Source organism: Corapipo altera, unplaced genomic scaffold, assembly GCF_003945725.1.
Source record: "Corapipo altera isolate COAL_440 unplaced genomic scaffold, ASM394572v1 81, whole genome shotgun sequence".
NCBI lineage: Eukaryota > Metazoa > Chordata > Aves > Passeriformes > Pipridae > Corapipo > Corapipo altera.
Window position 1 is genome coordinate 1,054,304 of NW_020884987.1, and position 15,090 is coordinate 1,069,393.

Genomic DNA, 15,090 nt, shown 5'->3' on the forward strand with positions numbered 1-15,090 from the left:
CTTTTCCCCTTCTCTTTTCCCCTTCTCTTTTCCCCTTCTCTTTTCCCTTTCCTCCCTAGCAGTCTGTTTTTAGAACTGATTGTATTCAAGAGTTTGTGCCCTTTCAGCTGGGTGCCCAGTCTCTCTATACTGCTGCCCATCAACTGTGTTGATTTGCCCTGGGCTCTCTGGAAGGGTGATGATGGTGATGATATTCCATTCCTGAGAGCCCAAAACAAGTGTGCAAGCAGATGACACTCATCAACAAGTGTCCTTTTGGGCTTGACGTATTTGCTTACATGTGTGTTTAGCACCATGTTGGATGCTTGGGTATTCAAGACATCTGTATCACAGAATCCCAGAATGGTTTGGGTTGGAAGGGGCCATGAAGCTCATCTCATTCCAACCCCCTGCCATGGGCAGGGACACCTTCCACTAGCCCAGGTTGCTCCAAGCCCTGTCCAACCTGACCTTGGACACTTCCAGGGATGGGGCAGCCACAGCTTCTCTGGGCAACCTGTGCCAGGGCCTCACTCAACATCTGTATGGCACTGGCAGGTGTGACACAGGACCTGTGTCCTTGTGGTGTGTGAACCTGTGGGCCAGGTGTGTACCCCAGAACATCTCAGGTGCTGCTGGTTGTCAGCACATGGTTGCCTTGGCTTCAGTTTCTTTTCACGTGAAAATCCAACAATTTGGTCTCGACTCATCTTTTCTAGCTGTTACAGTTCATGCTGTAAAAGTTCAGCTTACAAGTTCAAGCCTTAAAAACAGCAGGTAGGATGAGCTGCAGTGTTGATCTGAATTGTCATTCAACAGGATCAGGACTGGTAGTTTGAAGTTTTCCTTAATTTTCGAAGTTTATCCCCCTTGCAACCTGACTGATAAAGCTGCAAATGTGACTGTTCAAGTTTTCCTGGGGGTGAAAAAGATAAATCTTTCCTAATTTTGAGATAGCTTACTTGGGGTTAAATTTTCTATTCCTATCTTTGTATATGTCTTGTAAAACTAAGAAATAGAAAGTGTTAAACCAGTGTTGAAAGCAAAGTTGTCCTTATTTATGTAACAGCTAGATAAGGAATTAGATTGTTATAAAAGGTTGGTTTGAAGGGCCTGGATTTTTTTACTTCAATCTTCTTGTCAGGTCCAATGTTAAGGATACTGAAATGATGCGATTTGAGATTTGAGCATGAGAGTATAGACTTATCTGTCTATCTAGTTGTTCTCCCAAGCCTCAAATGTTCCTCACCATCATGAACATTAGGTACTTTGATGCTTGGCTTAGGGCTGTCTAACCCTGTAGATGTGGAGCACACATACTTCTGCTTCTACTTGCGGAGAGCTGCGAGTGATGCCTCAATGTCAATTTTTAAAGTGAAAAATTAAAAACTCGTTTCATTTATTATGTATAATCTCTTCAAACTGTAAATTTTTATAACTTATTGCTCCTGTAATTCTTATTTTTAATTTTTTTTTTATTTTTTCTAATATGCATTTCTTTGTGATCCCACAGGTTTTAGCTGATGCTGTTGCACGCTTGGTTGTAGATAAATTCAGTGATTTGACTGAAAATTTCACATCTCCGCATGCACGTCGAAAAGTTCTTGCTGGAATTGTCATGACAACAGGTAAATTAAAAAAAAAAAGTAGTATTTTAACTGCTTAAATACAAGAGCTCTGTTTGCATTCTAGTAAGCTACCTTTTTTCAGTCAAGCGGTATTGAAATATATTTTTACTGTTTGATCTTGAAGGTGGACTAAATATAGTAAATAAATCTCAACTAAGGATATTTACAGAAAAGTTAGACCTGCAAATACTTCTGTTTCCACAGAGTTCCAGTTTCCTGCCTGATTAAGACATCTGAGTAGCCCACGGTGTACAAAATGTAGCTTTTAAAATGAACCACAAAACTTTTTGAAAATAAATAAGTTTCCCCCCATCAATCATGCAGATTGCATTCTTGTTTTGGGCCTATTATGTAAGAATTATGCTTCTTTCCAAGTTTCTAATATTTTGGACTTCGTTATTCTTGCTGTATTTTATTCTTAGTGCTTGATGTGAGTCATTTTAGTAAAAATATCTGAAGAAAGCAGCTTAAATTTTGGTAGATGGCAGTGGTGTGCACGTGTAAGCAGTGGTGTTGTGGTTCTCTGGTTGCTGACACGAGATCTGTGCTTGTCCAAATCTCCCAAAACAGTGAAGTTCTGCCCTAAACTGATCTACAACCACACTGCTGCTGAATTTTCCTCGTGCTAAGGTTGATCTTGGTCTTCAATCCATCTTAACCCTTGTTGGGACATTCATTTTGAGCCTCTCATGAGGCTGTCCCAGCTGTGTCCCCTCCTGGTCTCTTGCCCACCCCCAGCACACAGGCCCTTGGCAGGTTTGGAAAACCTTGATGCTCCTCAAGCACTGCCAAACCTCCATCTGGTACAAACACCATTTTAGCCCCAAATACAAAGCACTGTGAGGAATATGGTGTCGTTTTGTTTAATGTATTTTGTGGCATTTAAAAGGTTTTTATCTAATTACAGCCATGTATCTGCAATTCTCAGAAGAGCCATGTGCCAAAGAATCAAGACTTAATTAATACGTGAATACCTTTTGATTACCTGAAGAAATAGCTTTACGCAGAATTAGAAAACATCTTTACATGGATACATGTCTGGGGAACCTCTGGAATTAGATGACCCCATTGCATAGCCATGTGTTGCAGCTCCTTGCTTCTCCTCCAGCCCTTTGGGCAGGAGGGGCCTACTGGGCTCAGGTTCATTTTTTTAACTTGTTGGGCTTTTTTTTCCTGAGTGTCTTGCTAGGTGGCATTTTGACCTGTCTTTTCTAGTCCTTCATGCGGCTGGGATTTTTTTGAGTGATAAAGGCAGTTCTCTGTATAGAAAACACCCACCCAACGTATTTTTTTTAAGTTCTGTTGTATGGGATGGTTTAATACCAAGAACTACACATTATACTGCTGGTAATGTTTACTGTGATTTAAGCATTTAAATTTCTTCGTTCCCTAGTCTTACCTTCCTTGTTGTTAGTTCAGTACCCTTCTGTAATGTGCTGCTGCTTTAATAAACCAGTGCCTTTCAGATTTCTAAAGTCACTGTGAATGTCTGCATAGGTGGTCAGAAGGTACATGCTGAAAGTTGCTGGCTGCCTGAACTTCAGGAAAAAAACCACTTTGGGTCTCAAGCTTTAATAACTCTTCCTGAAGCAGCATTTTTTCCCTGCAGGTTTTCAATTTTTAACTTGTCTAAACTCCAACATGAAGAGCTCATGAGAACCAGAGACTGTGCTGGTACAGGGAGGATATGGCTGACTGAAGCTTTTGTTTTAAAGAAAATAGTGGAAGAAAAAAAAAGCATTTTTTTTTAAATAAACAAACAGCACAAAAAAAAAAGAGCCTTCTTTGGGTTCGGCAAGAAGATCACTCAGTAAATTATTTGTGATGTTAATTGCGTCTTCTTCCTGAAATTTTGTTTGGCAGGTACAGATGTGAAAGATGCCCTTGTAATAAGCGTTTCTACAGGAACAAAATGTATCAATGGTGAATACATGAGTGATCGTGGTCTTGCATTAAACGATTGCCACGCGGAAATTATAGCTCGACGGTGCCTGCTGAAGTTTCTGTATACACAACTTGAGCTTTACCTAAGGTAAGCTGGAGGGAAAAGGAAGATGAGCTGATACCACAGAGTTGAAAATCTGTCCATGTAAAACACGTGTCTTCATTATTTCAATGTGAAACTCTTGTCCTCTTGCATTAGGATGTTGAATTTAGAACTCGGGCCCTTTGCCCTCAAGTTTGACTTGAACAAAACATTTATTCAGTGAGGTGTCTCTCATGAAGGGGAAGGACAGAAAAAATAATTAGGAGTAATTCTGTAAACTGCAGACATATAAATCAAAATAATATCAAGTGGGCTAAAAGGTACTGCTGTTTCATTTGCTGGTAAGTGCCTGAAAGCTCTTGACATCTGGAGATGTTTTGTGTCTTGATGGTCCTTTAATTTTGTTAATTGTAATAACTGTTAGATTAATATTATAAAATTTTCAACCATCCTGTGTTTGTTTTTAATGCCCATTAAGACTGCACAGCTTGTGGCTATTTCCATGTTAATGTCAGTTTTGACTCTACCTTTCTTCTCTGTTTCAGCAATAAAGAAGATCAGCAAAAATCCATTTTTATCAGATCAGAGCAAGGCGGGTTTAAGCTGAAGGAGAATGTGCAGTTCCATCTCTATATCAGCACATCTCCTTGTGGTGATGCTCGGATTTTCTCCCCCCCACGAAGCAGCACAAGAGGGTATGACAGCAATCCTCCTCAACCCCAGGGAGCTTAAATTATTCGTGGAGCATGTACCAGTGACATGGTTAAAATTTAGGTGTTTTCTCTCCTTTTAGCATAGAGGTGTGTTAGACAAAGATCTCTTCCAAAAAAATCTGAGCTGTTCTTTCTCTGTGGTAGAAGTTCAGTATAGAGTGATGAACCCTGTGGTCTTGAAGAGGCTGATGCTAACTGAGATAAACCAGTGAGTCAGCAAGTATTCTTACAGAACTAACCATCCCTGTTTTTCTGCGTGCCCCTTCCACAGTCTGCCCTGTAACTTCATTTTGACGCTGTAACACACAGGGCAGAGCTGAAGAGCTGCCTGCTGCCTACTGCTCCCGTAGCAAAAGCTTGGTTTAACTGTAAGTGTGTCCTAGAAGGCAGTATTTGTGAGATATGTCTGATGTTGTAGCTGATTTGCCAAGAGCAGTAGGAACTATGCAAGCGAGCAGTAACTCCAGACAAATACCTCAAATTGGTTCTTCTTACTGTCATTCTGTCTGTAAAACCCTTTGAGAATGTTCCTCAGCTGACTCTAAGTGATTTTTGTCCTTCAGATCAAGGGGACAGGCACCCAAACCGCAAAGCCAGAGGACAACTGCGGACAAAAATAGAATCTGGGGAAGGGACCATCCCTGTGCGCTCCACTACCACTATCCAGACGTGGGATGGTGTGTTGCAAGGAGAAAGGCTGCTGACCATGTCCTGCAGTGACAAGATAGCAAGGTGAGACACTCAGCAGTTGGTTTCTTTGGTATTCATTTTACTGCTGAAGACAGGTATGCGACGAGGGGGAAATGGCCTTAAGCTGAAGCAGGGCAAGGTTAGATGGGATACTGGGAAGAAATCCTTCCCTGTGAGGGTGGTGAGGCCCTGACACAGGTTGCTCAGAGAAGCTGTGGCTGCCCCATCCCTGGAAGTGTTCAAGGCTGGGTTGGACAGGGCTTGGAGCAACCTGGGCTAGTGGAAGGTGTCCCTGCCCATGGCAGGGAGTAGAACAAGATGAGCTTTAAGGTCCCTTCCAACCCAAACCATTCTGAGATTCTAGCAAGAAAGAGGGATTTTATGGTACTTACAATGAATGTGCAGGGTATTGATGGGCTTATCTCATTAGACATAGCATGAGAGTGGCTGTAATTCCTATGATGAATCTCCTGATTCTTCACCTGCAATTGGTGTCAGACCCTTTGCTGGCTTCATAGGCAAGGTGAAATCATTCTGTATTATTTCAGCCACATAAAGTCATGACAGCTTTGTTTTGTATTTATATCACTGGGGAATAGCAGAGGAATGTTTTAGATTTTTTTTTCCTGAAGTAGTATAGCATTATCAAAACAGTACAATAAATTTATTGCATTATTTGGATAGCTTCCTCCTATGATATACATCCTTGCCCCATCATTGAAAATGTTCAGTCAGGTTGGATGAGACTTGGAGCAACTTGGTCTAGTGGAAGGTGTCTCTGCCCATGGCAGGGGGTTGGAATGAGATGGTCTTGAAGGTCCCTTCCAGCCCAAACCATTCTGTGATATCAAAGATACCTACATTTTCATACATAGATTAGAGTTTTATTATTTTGTACAGTGAAAAGTGTCCCTTTTAAAAAAAATATTGAGATGCACTTTTAGTTTTTAACTTTAAAATTATTTTAATTTTAGTTTAGTTTTATGTATTGTGATTAAATATTTAGTTTCCAGAACCAGTACTTTAATTTATATTTCATCCAATTCCTTCTTTGTTGTCCTTTTTGACAAAGATTAAGAGATTTTTTGTTGCTGTTTTCAAATTCATAAATGGACAAAAGAAAATTTAGCAGTAGTATCCTTTAACAAGTATGGGAGAGTTGCAGCATAATTTTTTTAAATGAGTCTGTGTGTTTGCAGCCTCTGTACTCTCGCAAAGTGGATGAAAAATGCCAAGTTTTTCAGCTAATGACATTTTAGTTATTTTTCAATTTTATATGTATTATATATACTGTAATTAAAATAGCTCTGCTTTTTTCTCAAGTCAGAGCCTGATTCAAAATTTATTACAGGTATTAAGTTGGAAATATTCTTGTGAACTGCCTATGCCAAATAAAAAATAGAGGAGGAAAGTTATGTAATGGCTTTGTTCCTTTAGTCTTGTCTCAAGTAATCAGCATCTCTGCTGAAGGAAAACATTTTCTTCTAGTTTAAATCTCCCTAACGTAAATGGATAGGGCCTTTCAGAAGCTATGACAGGCAGATGCAAAAAGGTAATTCTACAAAATTGACATTTCAGCTTCTTTTATAATATTTTCAATAAAATTCACCAAATAAACTCCCCATTTTCATGCCTGGGACTTCTCCCAACCATCTGACATGGGAATCATGCCACATTCTTTTATCACATTGTCATTGCAAATATCTATAAAAAAATGAAAATGCAGCCAGTTGTTGAGCTAGAACACATTTGACTCTTTTGTTGATTTTGTGTGATGCAGAACAGAATCCATCTCTCGCTTCCGTAGCTAGCTGTCACCTCTCCTTGGGGCTAATGGGAATAATTTTGTTTGTACCAGTGAAGGAAGCAAATAGAACCCCTTGACACAGAACAAAGACTGTATGACGGGTAAGGAGGCCCAAATTTTCATATTCTTTTTTTTCTTTTTTTTTTTTTTTTGACATTTCCCTGACGTGTTTTGTCCATTTACATTTGAAAGAATGCCTTGCTCTGTAGTGTCCAACAATGAGTCCTCCAGTATACCTCAGACCTGCTGATTTCCACTGAGCTTTCCCAAAGGTTCTCAGTCACAGCCTGGAAAAGATGTGGATAAATTTGGGGTGCAGGATTGCACTTGTATCAAACCCCTTGTATCTGAACTGCCTCATCTGTGTGGATTATCTGTATAATCCAAGTCGCTGCCTCTGAGTGCTTTACTGCAGTGTGCTGCCCAGCACCCTCCTGGATCCAGTAGGAACATCCAGGAAAAGTTGTAAGAAACATGGAAGGGCCACGAGTGTAATCCCATTTGGGTAGGAAGCATTAGAACAGGATTATCCTGGTGTGTTAGTGCTTGGTGGCTCTCCAGTGCGGTGTTAGGGTGGTTTCTGTGACCAGAGTAACTTTAATGTACATGCATTTGTTTTAAATGTATCCTGACCTTGTTCCATGGTACTGATGTTGGGTTTTGTCATTCTCCTTTTGATGTGTTTTTCTGCCCACATTTTCGGTTTCAAATAGTGACTTCTCATGAAACATCCCAGTCGTGTCTAACATCCTGCTGAGAAGAGCGGAGTTTTTTTCACCCAGTTTCTCTGGTAGGAAGGCTCGAGGAATTGAGAAGAATTTTTTAGGTTGAATTGTTGAAAGAGAAGTCATTGGTGCTCTTCTGCTTTAAAGAAGAGAAAATATTTTTCTGATGATCTTTAGGTTCTGTCCACTGGCCTTGTTTCGTGCTTATTCAGGGTGGGAAATCCAAATGGAAGCTTGTAACTCAGTCTTTTTCTGTTTTTCCCCAAAAGAGAGAGCAGTTCTGCTCACCAGTTCTTAATCCAAGTGACACCGGCAATGTGAATTGGCCACTTTGATCTGTGGTGGCTGTGTGGCACTTAAATAAAATACCTGAGGGAAAGTGGTAAGAAACAACTACCTACCCAAGATGTAGCATCATGTAACCTCTCAAACCAGGCTCACAGATGTGGAACAAATCCAGGCAGTGCCAGAAAAACTGGGACGAGTCAGAGTTGTGTGGTTGCCTGCCTAGTTACAGCTACAAGGGGAAGCATTTTTTCTTGTCTGAAGTTGCAAATGTAACAATATGTTTGTGAGAAGGGCTACTGTCCAAGACCATGGACTTCTTGCACTTACTGATTTATAGTGTGGGCTGTGACCCAGTTGTAAAGATCTTGCTGCCTGTTTACAGAGTGGCTTATGAAGAGCACGGAATGGTCATGGAGATTCAATTAATCTCTTAAGGAAAAAAAAGAGAAATAGTGTTTAAAGTGACTTCACCTCATGCATGTCAGGAGGCAAAGTGCTTTCTGGGGTAGTCCAGCACCTCACACAGTGATACCTTCTCTCCCTTGCCATCAGTTGCAAGTAACAGCTTGTGATAAACAAAGTGCCTACTGAATAATTTTCATTTCTTTGTAGTAGTTGTTTATAAATAATATTGACAAGAGCAGCTCTTTGAACTGTAAACACTCGTCAGGTTTTGTTTGGTTAGTTGCAGGAGGCTCTTGTTTTCCTGAGATAAATTTGGACACCAGTTCCATGTGGACACCATTGGGGGTCACACATAGTTACCTCCTCCATGCTGCTGTCTGCATAAAAATTAGTGAGAGTGATACCAAGACGTTTGATATTAACATCAAGATTTGTGACTTACTGCTGTTAGCCCCGCCCCCCCATTTTTGCATTTTCTCTAAAATAGTGTGAATAACAGAATTTCTGTGCCTTTTGAGTTTAGAAAGTTCGGAGGAGAGTTTTTACCAGAAGCATATATTTTCAGCCTGTTTTACTTTTGACAAGAGGTGAACCAGCACACCGTGAAAGTGTTGCTGCAGGGTTAAATTTTACTTACCTTTGCAGGTATCAGGAGTTGTGAAATCACCTGCATGTCATGAAGAAATCAATAGACCTTTTAGGAATCCACTGTAGATACCTCTGAGCCACATGGTGGTCCAGAGCAAAAATGTGACAACATTTTTGTTGTCACAAGGAAAGGGAGGACTGCTCTTGATTTGGGGTTGGTCTCTGGTTTCTCTACTCTCCTTTTTTCAGTGTAGTATGATTGAGAACAGCAGAAAGATTGAGAAAGTGCATCCATCCTCCAGATTGTTATCAGCAGGATCTTTAGTAGTGAATATAGAATAAGAAAACCAGCGAGTGTGATAAATTTGTAAAATTCAGATTTCCCAGTGAGGTGCTCATCTATAAGACCTCAGGTGAGCACACTACATAGAGAGTATCCTCTGTGTAAATTCTCAGGAGTTGAACACAACTCACGTGCATAAATCTGCAAAAGCCAAGGCTGGGGTTGAACCTATAAAGGTGGTGGGATGTAGTGATTTGAAAGAGCATTTCCCCAGACATCCCTCGAGCCTAAGATTACTTTGAGGATGAGGCAGAGGGCATGGCAAAACCTTGGTAATGGGAAAATCTGGTTTTTTTGGTCTCCCTATAGCTAAGCATGCATGGGCAACTGGGAACTGTAGAGCAAAGGGGAGGTGCAGGGCACCCCAAGCCATGCTCCAATGGAGGTGTCTTAGCAGCGTTTCTGAACTGAAGTAGATCTTAGTTTGCACCTATAACTTTTCAGATGGCTAAATTTTTCATGCTAAATGAAAATGTTCAATGAAATTTAGGGGGTTTTATTTAAGAAAAAGACTTTTTAAAAAAGTATAACTTGGATGGAAATCTCTTTAACATTCCTCCTGTGCATGGCATCTCCCTGCCATGACAGTGGTCCTGCAGTTGTTTGTGGAGCTGTACTGTCACCTAGACTGAAAAAACTGCCTCTTCAAAATCCAGGGTCATGGTTTTGTTGTTTTTTAACAATAAAAATAAAATAACAGACTGGGGAGGATCAAGGCGATGATAGGCAAACTCTTCTGCGGCCAAGCGTAGTGCTGGGAAAATGATGGGGTGTAAAAGTACTTTATAGCAGCAGCAGGTTGCAACATCCTTTAACTGTCATCCTCCTTCTCTTTTTTAACTGTTTGGCAGCAGTAGCTCATATGTGCAGGGGTGAGAATGCTGAACCTCCCAGTCCAGGTGCAGGTAGGGGCCACTGCAGTGTGTTGGCTGGCCGAAGGATAAAGGAGAACCATGGCTTTGATTTGCGGCTTTTGTTTCCCTTTTCATGCTAAAGTACTTTGCTAGGTGAGCTTTAGAAATTTTGTTGCTTTGTCAGACATGGTAGGGCTTCAATGTCACCTCAGTGAGCCCCTGGTAGAGTGTGACCCTGAAGGATCTTCTATCTCAGAAAAGGCCAGTTCAGGATGAGTAAATAAATATGCCTTTGCTTGAACTTTCTGGCTTCACATCAGGTTGCTGTGCATCCCTTGCAGAGCTGTAGACTTGAAGCTGAAAGAGTATTGCAGGCTGCCAAACACGTGGTGTCATGGGCAGAATGGAAGCTTCGCATAAGGCTTAGCAGGGAGACCCTCCTGCTGAGTCATGAGGTACAGAAAGGACCCCCTTGTTTCCTAAACTACTTCTCAGAAAGGAGTCTGGGTGCAGCTGGATCCAGTCTTAGGCCCAGGCTTGGTTAACAGTTTATGTCTGAAGGATTGTGCAGGTGTGATTGAACCTCTGTATGACTTTGTCCCACAGGATTAAGGATGGCAAACCAAATATAATGATATGAATAAATGATTTATTTAAATTGATTATGGTAATGATTAGACTAAAAGACCTTAATTAGAATTTTTTACTACACAGTACAGGTAGCTATAACTACTTTTATAGTGCACTATTTGTTGAAGCAATTATATTAAAGTGAGCAAAACCAATTATTAAGTAGAGATTGATGTTACTCACCCATACTAATGATCATGGGCAAATCTCTTTCACTCAGCCTTGAGAAGCTTGTGTTTTAAGTGCCAGTTTTACTTTAAGTTTTTTTAAGGTTGTGAAAGAAAATTCTTGTAGTCAGAATGCTCAGAATATGTTAAACACTGTCACAAGACACATTTTATGCTTAGCTAAGACAAGCATGTCAGGTGTTCCCAGTGAGAAGGTTTACGCTGGAGGGTGTTTCCCTGCTTGCTGAGGTGTTCTTTCCCATTGGCAAATCTCTTCTTTACATGCCTTACTTTAGGCATTTCAGTATCTCTGTTGATGCAGCATTCCTGTTTTCTGCTCATGCTTCTTCTTTAACACCCAGGTTTGGATTTGTAAGCTAGATTTAAGTTGCTTCAGTTACTTAACTCTTTTCTGATGCTATTTTTAATGAGAAGAAAAAAATGCTGTTGCTTAATTGCTTCGTTAGGAAGACAACACTGACTTAAAATTTTTGGCAGTACATTTTGCTTTTTTCCACTCTGCACCTCCTGGCTTGTGGTGAAATACAGAATTTGGCCCCTTAATTTCAAAAAAACTTGTGCTTTCAGTAGAGGTTAAGACTAGATTGGCAGCATTCTCGCAATCCATGCTTCTACACTGGAGGACGAGGCAGTTTTACCATTTCAGGAGGCAATGCCTGTGGCCTTTTGAAAACTGATGTGTGGTGTTGGTGTAGTTTCTTCTCAGTTTACGCCCATGAAGATTGTTCCAGTGTATGTGCTAATGGAAGTGAGATATTACTGTTTGACATAAAGAAGTACGATATGAAAAAGGAACACTGAGAAAGCCTCTATGCAGTCCTTCCTTTTTTCACTCTGCTACAATCTGCAGAACACAGGCACCAAGTCCTGTGAGGAGCATCTGAGGGAGCTGGAGGGGCTCATCCTGGAGAAAAGGAGGCTCAGGGGAGACCTTCTCACTCTCTGCAACTCCCTGACAGGAGGGGGGAGCCAGGGGAAGGTTGATCTCTTCTCCCAGGTGACAAGTGACAGGACCAGAGGAAACGGCCTCAAGCTGGGCCAGGGGAGGTCCAGGTTGGATACTGGGGAAAAGTTTTTCACCAAAAGGGTGGTTGGGCACTGGAACGGGCTGCCCAGGGAAGTGGTAGAGTCAACATCCCTGCAAGTGTCCAAAGGGCGTGTGATGTGGCACCAGGGGACATGGTTCTGTGGTGAACACAGTCGTGCTGGGTTGGCAGTGGGACCCAGTGATCTTAGGGGGCTTTTCCAACCTCAGTGATTCTGTGATTCATTTGGGTGTCAGGTTTTATCTCTGCGCTACAACCAGCTTCTGATATAGGAATACATTTCTGTAGACAAGTATATGTACTTTGGAAATTTTAACTATGGAAAGTTAAAGCTAGTTTTATAAACCTAACCACCATCCAGCCCTGCCCAGTCAATATTAAGAGCTTGAGGCCTTGGCTGTATGAATGGTTTCTTCAAACCCTGTCCTTGCATCAAGCAAGTTGCTGTGAACCCAGCATTCATGAGCAGGTGCTGCAGCGCTGAAGGTGCTTCAGCACACCCCAGGAAAACATAAGGCCTGTGGGCAGTAGTACCAGTCCATACAGTTCACCTTGCAGAAGCTTGTTCAGGTGTCCACACTCCTTTTCATCAGAAGAAGTTTGTAAGACAAGTGGTCAGCTTTCATTTTCTGTGCCAGAGGATGTCACCAAGTGTGGGAGGAAGCGGCAAAACACAAGCTGTGGAAATACTGAAATCGGAAGTAAGGAAGAGAGTCTGGCAAAGGTTTTATTTAGGGGGTGAGGGCTTGCCAGAGGAGTGCTTTGGCCTTTTTTGAGATATTCATCTGTCACTCAAACACTGGTCATGTAAAATGTGATGTGCCTTGTCTGCAAGTCTCAGATACATTTGTAAGACCCCAGTTGCAATGCTCAGTCTTGAATTCCTTCCAGATGTTTCTTCCATAATATTACCTGTGTCTGTAGCAGTCCATGCTCTCCATGTAGGTAATACTGCAAATAACAAGAAAATATTATTGTGATTCATTTGGCAGTTGAAATACCTCAAATCTACAAACTTCTAGTCATGATAGGGTCCTTAAAAAGACATATTGATCCTGGAAAGCAATAATTTTCACTTGATATCTTTACTCTGACATTTGGTTGCTGATTGCATTTTTATGCAATGTTATCAATGTTATACAAAGTATGCCTTTATTCCATGTAAAATAGACCTCATTTTTTATTAGCACAGAATTTTTATTCATTCATTAGTGCCAGCTTTTTTAATGACAGGTGAGTAAGTTAATGCACATTGCCTCCATTTTTATCCTCAGTAAAAATATGCAAAGAAATTGGTTCCTTGGATTGCAGTCTTTGTTTTACCCTTTTTTTTGCACATCCTGAAGCCAGCATGTGTAATTCAATTTTTGCAGTAGTGAAGCAGTTGTGATGTGCAGTTTCTAGCCTGAAATGATGCTGATGTGTAGCCATCCCAGCACAAACTACAAGAATCACTGTTAGCAACATCCAAGTTACCTGTTTTCCTAGGGTAACCTTGCAGCCTGGTATAGAGTGGGATTTTTAAGAAGGACAACCATTCTGTGGGAGCCCAAGAGCTTCCATTGTACTCCTTTGTTTTATCCAAGCACCAAAGGAAACTTACCTGCTGCTTCTGTCTGGATGCTGCAGTTTGACTCCAAGACCAGGCTGGATAGGGGCTCTGAGAAACCTGGTCTAGTGGAAGATGTCCCTGACCACGGCCAGGGGTTGGAATGGGATAGTCTTTAAGGTCCCTTTCAGCCCCAGTCATTCCATGGTTCTATGATTCTGACTGAAATATGCTATTTTCATAGTGCCAAGCTTTTTGCAAGTATTTCTCAGACAAATACAGAGAAAATACTCTGCAGAAGATATTTAGGTTTTCAGTAGTACTCTATATAACTGTTACAGACAGATTGAGAGCCAAAGCTTTTTCAAATGAAAGCAGCTGTCGAAAAAAGAAAAAAATCAGGATTTTGCTCCTAGGCGTGCTATATCCCTGCCACCAGACCTGATCCAGTGTAGATCACAGTGGTCCAGACAAGGGATTTTTGGTTGGAATATGTGAAGCAGCTAAAGGGAGCAAAGAGTACATGCTTTCTTTGCATATTTTCAGTTTTCAGATTCAGTCTTCTCCCTGACTATGGATATTGCAAGGCAGTGCATGTGTCCTTTCTGGCAGCAGGATGTGGAAACAGTTGGGCTAGGGTGTCAAGGACAGGTTTTTCCTTATGGTGATGAGGTGTGGAGGTCTTGCAAACACAATCCTTTTGCTCTGGGAAGGATGCTTTACCCCCTGCCAGGTGTCTTTTGGGGGCAATAGCTGCTGTTTCTGAGAATCTCACAGTTTGGCTTTCTCCCACTCCTGTCCATCTCTGGCACTAGGATGCTAGAAAATGCATCACCAGACATGTTAGTGGGGAACTAAAGTTGTGGAATCTGCTCCTGGCCTGTTGCTGTAGGTCATTTTACTCAGGATTACGCTGAGCCATCCCCTAAGCTGATCTCTGAAATTCTGGCAGGTGTCACAGCTTATGCTACCATGGTCATGTGCCAGTCAGGAGAAAGGGTTGAAAATCTAGTCCATTGTGATTAACTGCTATTATGTCTGGCAGATGTTACTTGTTCCATTAAAAAGAAAGTGTTTTTTTGTTTTTTTTGTTTTGTTTTGTTTTTCCCTCCCTCTTAGGTGGAACGTATTGGGTATTCAAGGAGCCTTACTTAGCCTCTTTGTGGAGCCAATTTACTTCTCTAGCATCATCTTGGGGAGTTTATATCATGGGGATCATCTATCCAGAGCCGTTTACCAGAGGATAGCAGAGATAGAAGATCTACCACCTCTTTATACACTCAACAGACCTTTACTTAGTGGCAAGTATCTAATGGAGAAGGCCGTGCCGGTAACCAAGTCTGTTCCAGTAGCGATGTGACTTTGCAGTTCTCAAAACCTTACAAACTGCGTGCTGTGAGTAAACTGCTTGCTGGTTGCAACAAAGAAGCTGTGATCTAAACATAATACAGACAGTCAGAAATACCATAGCAAGGACCCTTAAAAGTTGGAAAGAGCTGGGGGATGAATGTTTCGATGAGGCTTGACATCATTCCTGTCCGCAGCGTGCTCTACCAAGATGTGAGATGAGTTGAAGGCTTAGGGAAGCCTCTTCCCACCTGTGGAATAGCATGTTAACACTCACTGTCACTTCTCTTGCATGGCAGATATTTGTTGAGTGGTTCCATCAT

At 41.4% G+C, this 15,090-nt stretch overlaps 1 protein-coding gene across 1 annotated transcript in view; it reads left to right on the forward strand.

Moving 5' to 3' along the window:
• ADARB1 (adenosine deaminase, RNA specific B1) overlaps positions 1 to 15,090 on the forward strand; it is a 38,535-nt gene that overhangs the window by 16,546 nt on the left and 6,899 nt on the right. The window contains 6 exon segments of the mRNA XM_027666192.1: positions 1,493 to 1,607; positions 3,471 to 3,639; positions 4,140 to 4,266; positions 4,268 to 4,289; positions 4,871 to 5,039; positions 14,540 to 14,721. Coding sequence (XP_027521993.1) covers positions 1,493 to 1,607; positions 3,471 to 3,639; positions 4,140 to 4,266; positions 4,268 to 4,289; positions 4,871 to 5,039; positions 14,540 to 14,721 — 784 coding nt within the window.